A 20731-nucleotide genomic window follows, 5' to 3' on the forward strand; every position below is an offset into this window, starting at 1 on the left:
ATATTGCAGCAACTACCGTATAATAGTATTATTCTCCTATTCAAGCAAAGGTCTTCATCGATGAAAGACTAAAAATCGATACTGCTCACACAGATCCTCCCAGAATAGTGCGGATTTGTCCCAGGAAGAAACACAACATGTTATATTCCTAAGATTGGTAAAATTATAGAAAAAATCCTGAGAATTCATCCTAGAAACACACTTGTAGGTATTTGGTTGGAGAGATTATGAGTATGCCAGACATCTACTCTTTCTGTATGTACGTAAAGCTAACGAAAGAATTAATATCGTATCCTAAAACAACTTAGTTAAGTATTATGTTTCGTATTCTAACAGATTCCAGTTTTCTCAGGAATCCAAAGATTACCTTTGTATTTGCGTCTTTTTATACAGCTGCTTTAAAAAAACTCAAGTCGATTAAATAAAAGTAAGTAAAAGTCAAGTCAAGTAAGTCGATTCAAATAAATAAAACACTATCTTATAATGTAGAGCATAGAACTAGTGACATAGAGTAGAGAAAAATAATAAAAAGAAAATTTATCGAGCCTGAAAGAACGTTAATAGCAAAATGATGACATGTATAGGAAGAAATAGTACCAAAAATAATATCGGATTCAAAAAGCGGAAATAATGATCGTTAACAGCCTATATACAGAAAAAATGGCGATAACGAAAGGTGTAAGACAAGGTTGTATTCTCTCACTACTACTGTTTAAGATTTACAGTCAAATTGATATCAAAATTAATGAGCTTCCTATTAATACCTAAGATAACAATATAGTGGGATTCAAGATTTATTGAATATCATAAATGAAGTGGAAGAGAAGTACGGGCTTAACATCAACATAGCAAAAACCAAATATATGGCAATCAGCAGACAACCCCATATGGAAGCTCAGTTGAATATAAATAATAGAGCTAATGAACGGATTGAAAGATTTAAATACCTTGGAGCCACATTAAACAACAAGCAGGACTGTGACCTGGAAGTGAAAGTAAGAGAGCAATGGCTAGAAATGCCTTCTTTAAATTTAATACAATATCTCCTTCGCTGCAAAGTTCCTTTAATTCTTAGAATCTGGGTCTTCAAATGCTATTAACCCATCCTGATATACAAAAGTGAGACCTGGTGCCTTTCAAGTAAGACCTCTGAATCGTGTAGAGACTTTCAAAATGTGGCGTCTCAGAAAGCTGCTTAGAATTCCATGGATGGACCATGTAATAAATGATACCAAGTGATACCATGAAAGTACCAAGAAGAGCTAATATCCAAAAAGGAAGCAGCGAAAGGTTTCATATTTCGGCCATATTCGACGAAATACCAAATATAATTTGATATAATAAAGAAGAGATAAAGAGAAATTTGAAATTAATAATCGATTACTGTATATGCAAGGAAAACTCCACAATAAAGGTTAATATTGTTTGAATCCATCGAGGAGCAGAGTGTGGATCTGATCACCATTTACTTAAAGCGTCACTGCTATCAAATAATAATAATAATAAATTTTATATTTAAAGGAAAACAACGACTAAATGAAAATGAAAGTTCAATGATACTGCAAGACGTTTCAACACAAAGATATAATCTACAAGGTTTTGAAAATGAGTCTACCCAGTTCCTGTATCGAATGAGGTTGAATATGAAATTACACAATGTTTGTTACTTCTCACCAATTAATACGCACAATGGTGAAATAAAGAAATAGAAGCTCTTGTGGGGAAGAAGAAGAATATAAATGGCTAGCAACGATCGGCAACAGTACAACAGTTTAAATAAAAAAGTGAAACAAGAGGTAAATAAACCCAACAATGAGATGTGGAATAAAGCCTGCGATGACGTAGACAATTTTATAGGTACCGCAAGAAATAAAGAAGCTTGGAAAACAATTAGAGGTAGTAGAACAGATAGAAAAGAATGCAGAAGGTTAACTCTAATTTCCCTGAAATTATGGGTCGAATTTTATAAACAAATGCTGACAGAAGATCGAGCACAATTCCAAAATATTGGCTACGAAAAATATGATATTTCCTTCCGCGAAGAAACTGAAATAGCACCAGAAGAAATTACAAAACACGCCAACATTATGAAAAATACAAAGGCTCCAGGACCGAGGGAGTACCCATAGAACTGATTAAATATGGCTCTGACAAACTATTTCAGCTCTTGGAAATGGAAAACTGCATATATCAGCAATCTATACAAAAATAAAGTCGTCAGAAAGGATCGTAAGAACTTCTGAGGGCTTAGTGTATCCAACTCAATCTGTATAATGTACGGGAAGATATTTAACGGCCGAATTAAAGATTGTTAGGAAGACGCTGAAGATCAGAGTGGCTTTCGTACTAGTCGTTCTTGTATAGACAATGTGTTCTATCTAAAATAAATAATAGAAAAGTACTTGTGACACAACATGTAGACACATGATATTTATTGATCTTCAAAAGGCATGTTAAAGGAAATGTCAAAAGATAGTTTTAATTAAACTAAATTAATTTTTAAACAATTAGTGCAACTACATGCTATAGGTTCGGAAATTCTTTTGTCTCACTCCGTATTGATAAAAACAAATCAAAAATATTAAATAATATCACACTATTTTTTAAAACTTATTTATATCTGCGTCACCAGGTTTCATTCATCACGAGATCAAATTCTCCACATATCACTTTGTTAGAGTTCTTTATAGAATATTCTTATTTACAGTCTGCTATAAAATCTCTAGGGATCCAACTCATCAAGAAATATTTACAATTAAACATTTTTTCTACGAAGAAATATTCTTGAACAATAAAATGTGTTATTATTCGTTTTTCAATTAAATACGAACAATTATAACGTAATTTATAACACAGAAGATATAAACAAATGACAACTTAAAAATTTTCGATAAAAATAAATTAAAAACTTGATTTTCTACTAGCCTTATTTCACTTCTATGTACAAAATTATTTGATTTTAGGAAACATAAGCATGCATACGTGTGAACTCATAAATCAAAACTATTTATTTACCGCATTTTATAATTCAAGAAAAGATTCCACAAGTAATAACACTCCAGCTTTCTGGAATGCACCTTCATTCATTATATCTATATCCATATATTCCATCAAATATAGATATTAAAATCAACAATGTTGGTACATACAATGTAAGATATAAACATTTTGGAATCAAATTTAGTCTATATTTGAGGGAACTATTGGATTACAGTTATAATAAGAGTATTTAGACAACTATTTATGTTGAAAGTATAAAAATATATAAAATCTTCTTCTAAATCTACAATTGCACAAGAGAACTAGGAGAAAGAATATCGATTTTTACTACTACTGAATTTCGTTTTTGTTTGTTAACAAAATAAGAAAATTTTTAATTACAAAAGTGATTTTTGTGTGGAATAAATTATCAGCAAACGAATACAAGTAGTGAAATTTTATGTTTTTAAAATAAATCGATATTCTGATGATATTTAAAAGTAATTTGACGATATCACTGATTCGATTATACTGGATCCAAAGATAACAATGCTATACAAAAATCCAACAAACTCATTTAATCTTCTTAAAGTACTAGAAAAAGACAATAAATTTTTCAATATTTTTTCCTTATACTTTTAGAGCACCTGAAAATTTTAAACACATATTGAGGCGCGCTTTTACACCATTTATTGACATTCGACGTAAAGAGCGCGCATTAAGACATGTCTTTGAGGTTAAAACGAAGTTTTACTGATAATTCGGAAAAAAATTTTAAGGAGTCGAGTTTGTCGAGGATATAACTGCTCTTTTTGTTTTGTGAAGGGTATGACAATGATCAAAAGAAGAAATAAGTAGACACGTTTTTGTTTAAACAAATAATATAATCCTTCGGTAAAATATAAAATCGTGTAGCGTTTCATGAGTTTATCTTTAAGGACAGCTGTTAAGTCAACAAATGACTTGATTTACATTCTAAATTAGTCGAAAAATTTGAGTCCTTATAGCCTTGATTTAGGATACAAAGCTAGGTACTGGCTGGTTAGTAGCCAGGATGATAAAAATGAGCGACACAATATTGTCGGTCTCTTTTACGTCGCTGTCTCTGTCGTCGATATAAAATAACCAAACAGCTGTTTCTCGAAAGAATCTAGGAATCCTGAGACAACCTCTACGCTAATGTGGGAATACCAGAAGAACTCGGTAGACAAGGATATCGTTGTCACACCGTTGTATGGTTGTCATTGGAGAATCTAAGAAAACGAAAGAGCTGATGAAGTTGATAAAATAGGATCAGCAACAACTTAATTTGATGTGCCAAAACTTACCATCCACGACCGGATGAGAGTCTGGATACGAACACAATATAACTCCCAGTGGGGAATTATACCCGATTAAACAAAATATTAATATATAACAAAAAATTTTAATATGCATAAAAGAGTTAGGGAACTAATAGGAATGAGAAACACTTCAAACTAGGTATCTAAGAAGTCAACGTGATGCAATTATAACAGATATAAACCAGAAACTGCAAAAATGAGCACAATATATAGCACAGCTTTTTGAATAAAATTAAAAAACAGAAACACCAAAAGAACTTAAAGATGATACTGGACTTGACAATATATGAGAAGAAATCGAATTACTCAAACTTGTGGATATTGAATCTATTGCCATTCTTTTGGATCTAAATATTCAATACCATATTACGTTTACATATACCACTTACGTTTCGCCAATGATATTTTTATAATAGCTAATGACTTAGGAATGGCAGGAGATATGGTAGAGAAATTCGTTGTGGCTACAGAAAATGTAGGTTTAAATGTAATCATATCGAAAACAAAAATAATGATAAATTTGGTACCCAACATCAGTAGGTATTGGTGAGCAAGAAGTAAAACTCGTAGATAAATATAAATAGCTAGGACATGAAATTATGATTGGCAGAGATAATCAATACCCAACAAGTGCACAATACGGACTCAGACTAAATATCACAAAAACCAAATGGATGTTAGTAAGCAAAACCCAACAACCACCACAGCAACTGATATTAGACAGTGAAAGAATTGAACACGTGGATTCGTACATCTACTTGGGAACAACAGTTAACTCAAACTGGGATCAAGCGAAGGAAATACGTATAAGAGTAGAAAAGGCAAGAGCATCGTTCACTAGCATGAAGCAAATTTTCACTTCTAAAAGCCTCACCCTACCTCTCAAAATTCGACTTCTCAAATGTTATGTATTCCCGGTTTTGTTATATGGAATGGAGGCGTGGACAATGACTGCAACATTGATGAAAAAAGTAGAGGCCTTTGAAATGTGGGCTTACCGACGTATATTACGTATATCCTGGACTGAGCACGTGACCAACGAAGAGGTACTACGCCGGATAGGTAAAGAGAGAGAGGTAGGAATAAGTATAAAGAAAAGAAAGTTGGAATACTTGGATCACGTTATGAGACATAATAAATATAGAGTACTACAACTGATCGTTCAAGGGAAAATAGACAGCAGAAGGGGTCCAGGGAGGAGAAGACACTCGTGGCTCCAAAACTTGCGGCAATAGTTCGGATTGTCATCTGCTGAACTATTCAGATCTGCCGTAAACAAAGTCAGAATAGCCATGTTGATTGCCAACGTTCGGAACGGACAAGGCACATGAAGAAGAAGAGATAATCACACCCATGAACTGAAGAGAAGAATCGGTCTTGGGTCCGATTTTAGGGAAGGTCTAAGAACATGGGATGCACTGGTTGCAGGGAGTGTTCTTTCGCAGACGTAGGTAGCTAGATATGAATCAGGAAGTATATGCCAGTTTTATTAATTTTGAGAAGGCATTTGACAAAGTGCAGCATAACCGTCTTAAAGAAATTTTGTTAAATAAAAACATACACAGTAGAGATATTAGAACTATATATAACCTCTATTGAAATCAAACAGCGAAAGTGAAAATTGAAAATAAACCGACTATGATATCTAGATTCGCCGTAAGGTGCGCCAAGGGTGTATTTCATCACCATTGTTGTTTAATTCATACAGTGAGGCCATCTCAGAATTAGCGTTGGTCGAAGTCAATGAGAGCCTAATAATAAACGGTGAGCCACTTAATACCATAAGATATGCTAATGATACCGTCCTTCTGGCGGGAACACTAGCGGTTTTGAAGAAAACCAAGTTCATGGTATTTACAAAAGCACAAAACATCAAAAGTGTATCTAGTACTAGATATTACAGAAATTGAGCAAATATCTTCGTATAAATACGTTGGAGCATGGATCACAGAAGATACTGATCAAACAAAAGAAGTAAGATGCAGCATTAAAATTGCACGGTCAACTTTTAACAGAATGAGAAAACATTTCTGTAATCGCAATATCAATTAAAATTCAATATTAAAAACCTGGAAGCACTCGAAATGTGGTGTTACCAACGTATTCCAAAAATATCATAGATGGATTGCAAAATAAACGCACAAGTTCTAGAACAACTTGGAAAACAATGCGAAGTTTTAAGTCTCATAAAAATCAGGAAGTTGAAATACCTGGGAAACATCATGAGATGTGAAAAATACGAACTATTGAGTAAAATATACATAATTACTGCAGTGGATTTTGCATATTATAAAAAGTATAAAACACAAGCTTCTATTGTAGATAATTTAGAGAAAATTTCAGAATAAAAACGAATATCAACAAGGAAAAACGTCATTTATGTATAATTTGAGGTTATACATTGAATGACATTTGGTTAGCCTACCTTCGAAAGAAGACGATAAAAAGATAAATTAAAATCGGCAAAAAAAATTAAGTAAATTTGAAACTGCTACGAGTAAACTTAATCGAAATAAAAATTAAAAAGTGGTACAGTAAGAGATTGCCATGATGGTCACCAACATCCGAAACAGATAGGCACTTCAATAAGAAGACAGTAAGAGCGCTAAGGTAGACTAGCGCAAAGCTTCATACTATGTTTTTGCATTTTTATAATTTAAATAATATTTTGAAAATTCAAGAAAGTAATTTTATTATTTATTTATTATTTTTTTTTACATTTTTTGGAGATTTTATTAAATTAACTCTTGTCTTGATTAACGGACTCTACTTGTCGTGTAAATGGACTCTTCCAACTACTCACTGTGACTGCGAACCACGAACGGCAAATTTCGTTTCGTGGCGCTACTTCCGTAAAGATCGCCTTAATATAAAGAAAAAGTAATACAACGCCAGTATAGAAGCCTCGTTAGAATTAGTGCAGGCAAAAATGAAACAACAATAGCGAGCGGTTTCGGATTTAGCGAAACTACAAAAAACATTTAGTCGGAAATTGTAATAGCTAAAACAATTTTGATGGTGAATTCATTATGTTTATTTTGTTTTAAATTACTCGTTTATTTATTGTTAGTACTGAATTTGTTTTGGCCAAGACAATATTTAAAATGAGTACTAAAAACGATTTAAAAAAATATATATTTCACCCTCAGTGACATCATCTAAACACTTATAAATACAAAAGGCTTATACATTAAATGTTTGCAGAAAATTGTACTCTCAAAATGTTTTATGTCATAATCAATCACGACTTAATATACCAATATATTTTCCTGAAATAAGGGACTTTTTATTGTTGAGTGCCAACTTTTATTAAAAATCTTAAACATTTTTTAAATTTCGAGCAGCTGAGAAAATTATTCAGTCGACTCCTATTACAATTTTTATGACATCGGATAAAAATTGTTCATAAGATTGCTTTAATCTTGTATATATACATTCGCCCTCTATAATAAAGGAAATAAAAAGTATCTCACAGACACAAAAAATTAGTTCCAGAAAAAACTCTTAATAAAAATATTAAATAGACGTTTCTATTTTTTCTGCAACTTTAACATGAACAAAGACATGGTTTAAAAAGGAAATATGAAAATTTACAAAAATTTAACGTATTTCCAATAGGTTTTATTTTTGTACCTTATTTATTATAAATTGGCGATAAGAGTTTACTAGCATAAAATTGACATTGACATTTGACATTAGTTGACATTAGGTTCTACAGCAAGATCATAAAATAACGTGATAATCAATACCAAAGAAATGTTTTAAACCGTTTGTTTAATGTATAAACCAATGTATAAAACCTTGTCAGTAATATGTGGTACATACCTAAAATGTTTTGACTTATAATTGATGAAGTAAAGTTTAAAAATATAATATTTGCTGAATAACTGTATCCAATACAGTTATTGCTGGTTTATTAATATATTTAATATATAATAAACCAGCATTTCTGTATCTGATTGACCTAAAGAAAGCGTTTGACAGAAAGTAAGAAATTTTGATAGCCCAAGATGAAGATAGTCTACAAAGACTGGTCCACAGACTTAACATAAGAGCAAAAAAATTTAATATGACAATCTCATCTCAGAAAACTAAAACAATAGTAGTCAGCAAAGTACCAACCGGATGTAAAATGGAAATTGATGGCATCATTATTGAACAAGTAATGGAAATAAAATACCTGGCAATTACACTGTCTAGCTACGGAGACCTGGACAAAGAAGTGAGAGATCAAGTACAAAAAGCAAATAGACTGGCAGGATGCCTTAATAATACTATATGGCGAAACAGACACATTAACACTGAGATGAAGTCAAGAATTTATACAGCCATTGTAAGACCAATAATGACAGAAAAAAAGAATGGAATAACCACCTAAGCAGAATGGATGAGACCCGTGTCGTCAAAATAGCAAGAGATAAATCACCAATCGCTAGAAGAAGTATCTAACGATCGCACAAAATATGGAGTGACAACCTTCCATAGAGGTATTAATCCGCCAATGAACAAGCAGAATTGCTTATAAAGAGAAAGAAGAAGAAGAAGATGAATACAGTTATTGCAGGCGAACTTGATCTTATCTAAAGCAAAATAAATTTTTAATGAGGTGAGCGAAAATAAGTATTTTCGCCACTGAGTTACCACTTACTTAACCAATGCTACTAAAATTTCATTGGATGAGTTCTTTTAAAATCTCCTCAAACAAATCCAATGACGCTGCACCTTTTTGTAGTTGTCACCGCCAATTTTTAATAAATAAGGTTCATCTTGTTAACAATAATCAGTTAACGATGGAGTTTGGGACCCCATATTAAGTTACCACAATAAATTTAAAAACACTGGCCTTCAAACAAGTACCGTTAGCACATCCGCACTACTATTCTGCTGCTGTTGTTGTTGCTGCTGATGTTGTGAAGTCCTTTGCTTATTAACATTAATAATATTTTTACTAAAGTCCTTGTGTCCCGATGAATCATCGAAAGCGGCAGTGTTTTTCCGAACGTCCGGATTTTGGGCTTTGTACAGCATTATTTGGCTGCTGCGGTGGGCGCTGTTGAGGCCCTCAGTACCTTTGACACCTTCGTGAAGCTTTAGGGCCGTGTCTGAAGCGCTGGTGCTAGGTAATACCAGCATTGTCTTTCGTGAGCCTGGACAGTCGATTTCGGAGATCATTTCTAACATCTCGCTGGAACTGTCATGGGGAAGAATACTAGACATTGGTCGAACTACGCTAACGCGTGGCATATCCAATGAGTTTATGCTGGCTAAGCTACCTACGTCGTCTTTAAGAGGATTGGCATACCTGAAAATATTTTACTTTTTGTTAGTGCTAAAAATTAAATTTGCCTAGTTTACTTTACACACTTAAGATAAGTATATAAAAAAATTTTGGCAATGTATTAATAGACTAGCTTATAACAACAAATACATTCATGAATGAAGATGTATTACAATATTACGTTAGTAACGCTTACCTTCTTAAATTTTCTTCGTTTTGTAAATTATTCGATTTCTCATCTTCGTGGTTTCTATGGCAAGCATCAGTTGAAGGCGACAAGTTAACGCCGCTAAGTCCAAGATTTCTTCTTCGTTGTCGTATATACAGAACAGCAGCAAACGCAGCTGCGCATAATCCGATTATAATTAAACAAACCAAAGCGATGAGGTACGAGTTACTTTGTTGTTCTCCTGATACAAGAGCAGTCTCTACTTTTACTTCTACGATGGAGGCTAACCCCAGAAGGCTTGTTTGTTTCCTGGATATAGCTTCGCCGACAACTCGAATTCCATCCAGCACCCAACGATCTCCGGACTAAAAAAGGAATAATAGTTTAAAACAAAGACAATCATTTTAAAAAAGTTTTAAAAAGAAATTAGGGAGATAATTGAAGACAATTTAAGAATATAAAATACACAATAATAGCATATAAACCTAATTTGATAGGAAAACATCCAAATATGTATTAAAATCTGCGAGACGAATACTTTCACCTATTAACTGTATAAAATAGGCAACATGGCATTATAAAAAGGAAGAGATTTCATCAACAAAGTATTCAAATCAATAGAGTAGACGTAGACTAGAACTTAGTACAGAACTATATACATAGAATATATACTTACTAGTGTTACTTCTACTGTATCATTGTAACCCGTTTTTAAGTCACAAAGAAGCACCAATGTATCTTGAAGACCTTCGATTGCCTGCTGATTTGCCAACAACCTTCTCAAGTCTCCACATAAACCTTCAACCGTAGTTCCTTGGGGAAGTTTGTTTCTATCCACTAACAATGTCAGTCTGGCACACGTGTTACTGAGCACAGCTTGGTTTGGCCAACACGTACTGGGTGTGGGTACCGAAGGTGGTTTGACTCTTCTTCCACTTTCTAGGTCTCTACATTCACCATAGGGAAGGCAAGGGGGCGAAAGACAAGATTCTAGAGCGGATGGAACGCAAACTTGTGTCAAGGTGCACAGGTTTTGTTGGTTAGAGGTCCGACAGTTATTAAGTCCACACCAAACTTTTGTACATTTAACTACGCCATTGTTACACATACATGTATTGCATTCGTGTTGCCACGTGACGTTGTTTTCTAGAGTGTGGCTATTCCACGGACAGCTGCCAGGTGATGGGAGGTACGTCAAGTCGTTAACTAAAAAAGACAAAATAATATTACCTTAATTAGCCATGTAAGGTTATGTAATACATTTTAATTAAATTCGTAACAATACGCTATAAATGTAAGTTTCAAAATCGAAAGATACTTACGGTTACATCTCTTGCCTTTTCTCCCTGGAGGACAAATGCATTTGAAATCTCCAATATCATCTATACAGGTCCCACCATATCCGCAAGGATTTGAAGCACATTCATTGACATTGATTCTACAATCAGGTCCAGTAAAACCTGGTGCACATTCGCAAAGAAACCAGTTAACTCCATCAATGCACTTTCCTCCGTTATAGCAAGGCTGCGGACTACAGTCGTTGACGTCTTCTTGGCAATGGTTACCTTCAAATCCGTCTCTACAAATGCATTGATAGTAGTCACCAGTATTGACGCAAGTTCCTCCATTTAAGCAAGGATTTGATTTACACGCTGTTTGTTTGGCCAAGTGGCATGTTGTTCCTAAATGAAAAAATTATAACATAGTATATTCTCATATAAAGAGTATTGTATATGTTGACAAGCTATGTAGTTATTGTCTTTTAAAATACACTTAAATTTGATCTATAGCAGAATGGTTTTCAGCACGAGATTGATAAAGCAGATATTACGTTGATGATAAATTATAGATAAGATTCTTTGGACCAAGTTTTTAAAAATTGTTTTTCTTTAAGTGCCATATTTTTATACTCTCAGATGATCAATTAAGTACATACCTTCCCAGTCTGGTGGACATCTACAAATAAAGGTGTTTCCTAAGTCTTGACATGTTCCGCCATTTTTACAGGTTGAATGATCACAGTGACTGTCTTTCAAGGAACAAGTTTTGCCTTTCCATCCGTCGTTGCAGTCGCACTCGAAATCAGCAACGCCATCGATACAGGTTCCATTATTGCGGCAAGGATTAGGAGAGCAATCATCAGTATCTAGAATATAAATTAGTGTCAAAAAATAAATTTTACCGTGCAATTTGGTTTTAAAGATATATATAAAACTTTTGTAGTTACGTCATTTATGATGTGCTGCGCAATACAATATATTTTCGCATCGAAATGTGAGGCGTCTTCTAGAGTCTAGAAGATCAATTAAATTGCTCAATAATTGAACGAAAGTTTAAGCGAGCTTAATTTTTATTGTGCCGTATTTCTCCATTGCAACGTGTAGGATCAGTATTGCGCAATAATTTTTATTCCGTGTTTTGTCTAACGTACAATGCACGCAGGATCAAACTATTCTCCGACTGAACACGAAAATATTGTGCAGTTCGTATTATTGTGTAATATAATTGAACGTTTGGATAGAGAGCGAAATTCAATCTTATTGTACAATAAATGTATTACACAATATTATTATTGTAGGTCTAGGGGGCCACCTTTACTTACTGCTAAGTGTGAATGTCCTTCGCTATTCAGACACGAGACACACGTGTAGCGCCACTGTTTTATTGCTATAATTAACTGACATGACGAGTCAAAATTGTTCCTTTTAAAACCTGTGCAACGACACTTCGCAAAATTGTGAAGAAGACATGCAAGTCAACTTCAACATGACAGCCGAGACTCGAAATGTACGTGTGTCTTCAGAAACTGTTAGGCACATCTTGTCAGTCTGGAATTAGGGCCAGAGTAGCTGCCACTGCACCGAGACCTACAAGGGAACACCGTATAGCACGTCTAACATTTGCAAGAGAGCACGTAAACTGTAATATCAACGACTGGGGTAACATACTCTTTACGGATGAGTCAAGATTTTGTTTATACAGTTCGGATCGAAGAATACCAGTTTATAGACGAGATGGCGAGCGTTATTCTCAATGCAACCTAAGACCGGTGAAAAACTTTGGAGGAGGATCTATTATGCTCTGGGGCGAAATATCTCTTAGGGGTTAAACCGAATCGGTACAGCTAGATGGAAGATCCTTAACTGCTGATAGGTACATTAGAGAAATTTTGGAGATGCATGTTGTTCCTTATGCCCCATTTATTGGTAACGACTTTGTTTTAATGCATGACAATGCACGCCCACACGTCGCAAGAAGCGTTACCGAGTATCTTCAAGAGGTAAATTTACAAGTTTTGAATTGGCCAGCGCACAGCCCGGACTTAAATCCAATAGAACATGTTTGGGACCATCTTTACAGAAGGGTGAGATCTGGTAATGTGACGCCAGCTAATATTCAGGACCTGTAACGGTTGTTAACCGTAGAATGGGATAATATCGATCAATATTATCTAAGAAGATTAATAAATAAAACCTTTGTTTTTCGTACATTCTGCATTTTTCTTTTAATACTTGTTACGTACTTAAACAACAAGAAAAACAACAGTAAAAAATTCATGTTTTAAATTATTGTGTGCATATCTTATATCTTAATATATTCGATATATCCTTCCGTTTTATTTAACGCCAATCGGACCAATAACAAAGGATATATGATGTAATGCCCTTTTGGCAATGCCGCAATGTGCGTTTTTTCTCAACATATTTGTTACCCCTTCTTTTTTCCAATGATGTATCAAACATCACAATCCGACGAAGTATTCTACACACACCACAAAACGTTCAAAAAAATTAGCAGAATGAACCTTAGCATATGGAAAATGAAGCAGAAACGGTATAGCAGCTTTTTACAGGTATAGCTTTACTTAATTTTATTTAATTGTTATAAAATTTTACGTAATTCCGTTAAACTTTATTTAATTTTATTTAGGTAAAACGTTGACGTTTGTTAAACGTTATATTATTTTTATAGTAAGTGTATCTAACCCAATGACGTATAATAAATATATATTATACGTCATTGATCTTACCTTATAATTACATTAACATCTATTCTTAGCAATTTTGCGAAAAAATTAATTATTGTGTAGTAAAATTTCCGATTAAGAATATTTGAATCATCAATTTGTAGAATGAATTAGCAATAAATCAACCGTATCGTTTCAAGAACAAAATATGATTGAAATGTCAGATGTTGATAGTTCATATTTCTTTCCTAGGTGGCGTAGTAACCCTACTGGACAAACAGTGTGACTTGTCATCGTAACCTTTTATATAGATAGATATATTATATTTTAAAAACCGCTTCTACTACTGAAATGTTGTAGTAAAGCTTGTGGTACTTACTTATACTGCATAAAGCACCTTCCCATCCTTCGATACAAATGCACTGGAAAGCGTTGACTTTGTCCACACAGGTACCGCCATTTTCGCAAGGGTTTATTTTACAATCGTTGATGTCTAAAATGAAAAAAAAGTAAATTAGATTTTACAATTATAATTGATACACAATTAGGTAAGTACCTATTAATTATATATCGATGAATCTGATGAAGTCTTGAATAATAAAAATGATTTGGACATAATACAAAGTAAGAGACTAATTAATAGTAACTAATCATAATGGAGCACTCTGTGTTTTGCTTCATTTTAAAATGGCCTAAAAAATGTTGTCCTTATACTCCATTACTTTATATATACGAGTAGTATAGGTACTTTACTTACTAAGCAGACTATCCAGAATAGTTCAAATTAAGTTGCATATTGCAAATACGACCAGTTTTACACAAGAGAAGGTCTATTCATCAGGTGATGAGCGCATGCGCAGCCGCCATGTTAAAACAATAGTTTTGTACTCTTTTGATCAACAATCCGGAAGTTGGGCATCATTTCTTGTCAGAGATATTTGTCTTTGTTAGGTATTTGTTTACTATTCGCTACGTGCAAGTTCCGAAGAGCAACACCTAGCGGCATAAATCATCGAAGGTGTTAGCACTATTAATATTTTAGTCTAATATTAACTGCAAATAAAGTAACTTAAACTTGTTTATTTAATGCAATAATTCTTGTAATATATATATCAATTATTAACTTGGAAAAATTTTGAATTGATTTTCAACTGTAAAAATTCGTAAGTATATTTTTTACGTTTAGATTTTATTATTTGACATTTAAGATTGAGGTTATTAAAACGTTAACATTGTATGTAGTAAATAAAATTAATTATTAAATTGCAGTATTACTATTAATATGGATGCAATAATAAAAATTCGATTCCAGAAAATAAATCATAAAGTAATTTTTAAACCAACTACTGAGTCAAATGGAAAAGCTTTAGTTACGGTAAACTATGTTAAGAAGTAGAAAAATCAAGAAAAAATGGGCAAAGCTATTTAATTCAAGCAAGTGTTATTAGACAAACTTCAGTCACCTCTGAGCCATATGATGCAAAAATATATTATGTAAGTTACTATTTATTAAATGTTCTATAATTTTTCAAATAAGTGTCCAATTCCAGTATTTAATGGTCTATTAATGGATATTTTTTTAGATTAATGACAAAAGAATGATTACAGATGTGTCTTGCAATTGTGTGTACAATAAAAGTAAAAAGTGCATGCATATTGCTGCTATTATTTATTTTGTAAATCACGAAGAAAGTTTATCGAATTTGGGTTATGTTAGTTACATCTGCTTTATTATTACATAAATCCACTTTTCTAGTTGCATTAATTTGTGCTTAGAAGTTAGAAACCGATAGAAGTCATGCTATAAAATGTTATGCTAGTTATAAAATATGTTAACAAAGTTGTAAGATTTCACCGCTGCACGCGCACGATCGTTTCTCGTACTCCCCAAGTACTTGCACACAGCGAATAGAAATATCTATCATTTTTTATCCCAATTAATAATGTCAATCGATTTTCGTTTCTTATCGAAATATATTAATTAAAAAAAATATTATTATAGTCTATAATCAATAAAATAGATCATTTAATATTTTAAGGCCAAAACTGACAAATGGTTGTACCGAATACTATTTAATACAAATAAAATATTGTAGCTACTGTACACGATTGTTTATAATGAAATTTTTGGCTTTGGCTGGGTTATGATTGTGATGATAACACTGACTGCTTACTTACAAACAATGGCTGACAACATTTGTGATGAAAGCATATACATATAATACAACATACGAGTGATCGTTCCAATACCAGCCCGTTCCCCCCGTGCGACAGAGAAACCTGAAGCAAAGCAGTCCCTGCATATTTTTCTAATTTGCCAGGTTTATCGACCACGTGACCTAAATGAACAATGAGAAGGTCACGTGGTCGATAAACACTGCCCATTAGACAGAGATACGACAGTTTTCTCTATCGCACTGGGGGAACGTGACTGTATTGCAGCAGTAAGTTTATCTTGTATTATATGTCTATGAATAAAAGGACCTACAAAAAGTAAATTGTCATTTTTAATTGAGGTTATACCTACTGCCGATTTTGTGAATTGTTTTGTATTGTATTGCATTTCAAGTATAAATTTAATGATTTGATACGAGCGAAAATTGTTTTTAGGTTATATTTTCACAGCAACTTCGTTGTCCGTCATTCTCAGTGAAACATTGTGACGACGGCGACATTATAATGTCGACACAAAAAAGAAGAGTCTAAACAGTTTTTTTACTAATTTTTAGAATGCAAATTAAGATATTTATTGAGTTTAAAATACTCTTCTTAATTTTTAAACCAGTAATCGGTTTTAGGTGTACATCGAACTGATAAACATAGTAAAATGATTTTTATAATTTTTAAGTTCCTGGTACTGCAATATTAATATTAAATGATAAAAAAATAACTTACTTTCATGGCAATATTTGCCCGTATAACCTGGTTTGCACTGGCATTTATGTCCGACGCCGGCTTGATTTATGCAATGGCCATGTTCACCGCAAACGCTTGGTGCAGAAATCCTAGTTCCTCCTACTGAAACTACTACGCAGCTCTCAATTACTGTAACAAAAAAGTAATTATAAATTACATTATAGCACATCTTTTATAATAAGTAACAGTGCACTACATAAGGAGTATTGTAAGAAACTTACTGATTTTTTTCTCCATAGGGGAATGTGGAGATTGGAAACAATTTTTGGAACTGTGTACGGTTTTGTGTCGTTCACATGCGAGCGTGTAATTCGAATTAGTGTTCGCTCCATTAGTTATGTACCATTATTTTTCTACAATGAATATATGTTTTCAAATTAAAGTAAAATAAAAGTGTTCTCTCTAGTTGGGCTTTGAATCCACTACGTTTATTTCGTGAGAACGGAACATTCACATCACAACCATAACCTATTGTGTAACTGTTCCGTATGTTTGAAATGTATTGTAACGAAATAGCATACCTCCAACCACAATTCTCAGAAGGATGAATCTAGAACATACAATCGATGGCGTTTTTAGTAGCGCCTGCCTATGAGACGCTACCAACGAGGCGAATAGAGATGGACCAGTCCAGATGATTCTCGAATAATACTTTTGGTATATATACCATAAACCTGTTAACCTATTAACGCTGTTATGAGTTAGTTTTATTGCTAGAACGCTACAGTTGGTGTCCGTTGTGGGGTAATTTATTTATTTAAAAATAAATTCACCAGTGATTTTTGAGAAAGACTTTTGAACTTTTTAAAAAGTATTGTTTGTCGGGAAAATCCGCGTAATTCCTTAGTGATTTTCGTAAGAAAAAACATTTGTAAAGTACGTGTGTGTCTGACCAAAGATGCTGTTAGTACAACGTTCAGTAAAAAAGTTGCGCGAGCAACTAGAAGAATGCGATGAGGACTGCAGCGGGTGTCCAATAAGATCCTTCAAGAACGACTGAAGGATGTTCCCAACAAGAATGGAAATGACCCAGAGACATTGCAGTTTCAGTCAGCAGAAGAAGCAGTTTTATGAGAAATTTAAAAATGTTCCTCAAATAATCGAGGAAACTTTTAGAAAAAATGATGAGAAATTTTAAAATGTTTCTCCAATGATTGGGGAAACTTCTAGAAAAAATGATGATAAATTCGAGAACGTTTCCAAAAAATTCGATGAAACGTCTCAAATTATTAAAGAAACAGCTACACAAAACAACGAGAAATTCGAAAATGTTTCTAGATGACTCGACGAAGTATATAGTCAAAATAATGAGAAATTTGAAGCAATTTCTAGAACATTCGATAAGGTGGAATAGAAGATCAAACAGTTAGAGAGCATGACAACCAATACAAAAGTGCTACCAACAGTTAATGCAGTAGTTTTAGATCCTCTAGTAAAAGAAGAATCACCGAAAGATGCAACGACACATCATATGAAACTCAAATTGCCACTATGTGATGGGAAGTCTTGTTGGTCCACATACCTTAGACAATTTGAAGCTATTGCGACAGCCAATTATTGGACATAACAAGAAAAGGCTGTTTCTTTGACCGCTGCTTTACGAGGCGAAGCTGCGAATATCTCTAAGCTCGATTCCTAAGGGTCAAGAAAAATGTTACCAGACCTTGTTCACTCGACTAGATAAACGTTAAGGAGATGCCCATCTACAACAAATCTACAAAGCACAACTAAAAAGTAGAATTCAACAAACAAATGAAAATTTGTAAGAGTTGAAGCAGATGTTGCTCGTATAGTGCGATTAGCTTATCCAGATGCACCAAACACGATGTTTTATCTTTAGCTGAAAAATCATCTTCAGCTAAATGAAAGTCAAAAGCATGGATAAATAATGAAAAAGCATAAATAGTAGTGTAAGGCTTTACAAGCATTTGTGATGAGTGGATGAGTTGAAAACATTTATTACCTAATAGAAACAAGACCGATGACAAAATTATTATGATTAAAATTATTTTATTAATTCAGATAAAAATAATTTCTCAATATATTTACTGCACTAATCCGCAACACCCACATCACAAAATATTAGATCCCATAAACATTGGCCAAACCGTATTCAAACTTTGTAATTAAAGAAAAATTATTAATTGATCGTAACGATTTATGACGAGGCATAAAAAATTTGGAAAGAAATATTCAAGTTATGAGTTTCTTATGAGTCTTAAGTTAATCGTGCATATATAAGTCGATTTTTTTACTTTCGAGATTTATTTAGTAAGCTACGAGTACGTCAATTAGTTGTAGAAGACAAGAAACGGACAGTGGGACCGGTCCAGTTCGATTTCTGGCACAGTCGGAGGTCTAGGAGCCCCACGGAGACTCCTTCAGGTGTCTCGCATGGAAAGTGCCTGTCAACTGATCGCCTTCCATCTATACCGACGTACTTTACAGGGACGGAGTAGGAAATATTACAGATTAAGAAATTGTATTGGTTATCCCATTTTTTATTGCCTATTTAAAAGAATAGGTCTACTTTTTTATGATTTATTGGAATAAAATCTTAAAAAATGCCTGCATAATATGGTGTTGGAATATAGGATTCACCAATTATTAATGTTTATCATATTTTCCAGTTTTAAATGCCTAGATACGCTGTTAATATCGATCTTATATTCAGATCACAATAAAAAGAAACAAATAACAGGAACAAAAATGTATAAAAGAGTAACTAGATCAGTGTTAAATAGAGCGACGAAATAAAGTTTTACAAGAAAAGGAAAAAGAGGGAGATAAGATGTATGGCCATTAAATGAAAGAGAGTCATTAGGTAAGAAAAAAAAACTAAAAAGCAAAATTAAAGCAGTTTACTCCAGAGTTACAAGGAAAATAAATATATAAAAATGAGTAGGGGGGATTAAATGTCAATGTATCCCCATTTCTTCGAATTTGACTATCTAGATCCATGACAGTTTTATAGTTCAAAATCTATTTGCAATTTTAGTTCATCCTCAATACCAGTCTAATTATAATTACTTTGAACGGTATGTCGACATCTACATAGTTTGGCTATTTGTGTAATATCTGAAGATAACTCTACTAACTTTAAGAGAAATTATTTCCGTTATTTACATAATGAAAATAATTTCTATTTCTATAACCAATATTTAGAATCTTCTTCTTTTGACTCGACTCACTTTTCTCAGGAAATTTCTATTACTACTCTAAACTAAATTTAATTTAATCATAATTTATATAGGTAAAGATCTTTATCAATATTATTCCATATTCAACCTTTCAATAGGTATGACTATATTGTATGTCAACTGGCTAAGAGAAAAACAATAATTGTTTAAATCATTTCAGTTTTGTGTGTTGAAAGTTGTTTAAGTGATTATCTTTCTATGTAAATAACAAAAAATAGTACATTAGTAGTACAAGTATGCATTACACTGGTAAATCCCTATTTATCGCTCGAACAGCGCATATAAATATTGGCGATTTTCAGGTCAGTCCCTCACGGGCTCTCCGAGAGCTTAGTGCTCTCGGGGCTCTGCTTCCTGCATTTATTTTCCATACTCTGTGGCTGAGAATCGTTTCAACTTAACTTGGTGTTTTATTTCGACGAAGAAATTGTCATGTAAGAAATATCTTGCCTTTTTCAAGCAAGACACCGAAGATAAATAATTTCCAAGTCCATAACCCGAAAATGGACTTAAGTAGAGGAGCTCTCGACAGTATATTCGAAGCCCTCTACAGAGCACCCGGAGACAACAGAAGGTGGTTAGACCCTTATTTGTTCCCCCGAGGTGACACTACACTACACTATAGAACAGTACTAAGGTCCAAAAATTTGACAGGCAGATTACATGTCAAGTCAAGTCAAGTCAAATTTATTGATCACATGCGACATTATACAAAGTACATGTATGAGACAAGTCAAAGTTACAGACATACATCTTAAAAGTATATAAATTAATAAACACGATAAAACATACTTAAAAGTTATTTTTAGAATATGGCTCTAGCTCAGAATGTATTGATGTACACACCTCCGAAAGTTTGGCTGATGTAAATTCATTCGT

General features: G+C 33.4%; 1 protein-coding gene across 1 annotated transcript in view; it reads right to left on the reverse strand.

Annotated features, from left to right (window-relative positions):
* Window positions 1-777: 777 nt before the first annotated feature.
* The window catches only part of Ser (protein serrate), a 508706-nt gene continuing 488752 nt past the window's right edge, over window positions 778-20731 (reverse strand). The window contains exons 12-18 of the mRNA XM_072520565.1: window positions 16632-16781; window positions 14116-14229; window positions 11706-11915; window positions 11092-11451; window positions 10446-10975; window positions 9797-10134; window positions 778-9624 (exon numbers count right to left, since the gene is read on the reverse strand). Coding sequence (XP_072376666.1) covers window positions 9168-9624; window positions 9797-10134; window positions 10446-10975; window positions 11092-11451; window positions 11706-11915; window positions 14116-14229; window positions 16632-16781 — 2159 coding nt within the window. The 3' untranslated portion in view covers window positions 778-9167. The remainder of the gene's footprint in view (window positions 9625-9796; window positions 10135-10445; window positions 10976-11091; window positions 11452-11705; window positions 11916-14115; window positions 14230-16631; window positions 16782-20731) is intronic.

Source organism: Diabrotica undecimpunctata, chromosome 1 (assembly GCF_040954645.1).
Source record: "Diabrotica undecimpunctata isolate CICGRU chromosome 1, icDiaUnde3, whole genome shotgun sequence".
In the NCBI taxonomy this organism is placed as follows: Eukaryota; Metazoa; Arthropoda; class Insecta; order Coleoptera; family Chrysomelidae; genus Diabrotica; species Diabrotica undecimpunctata.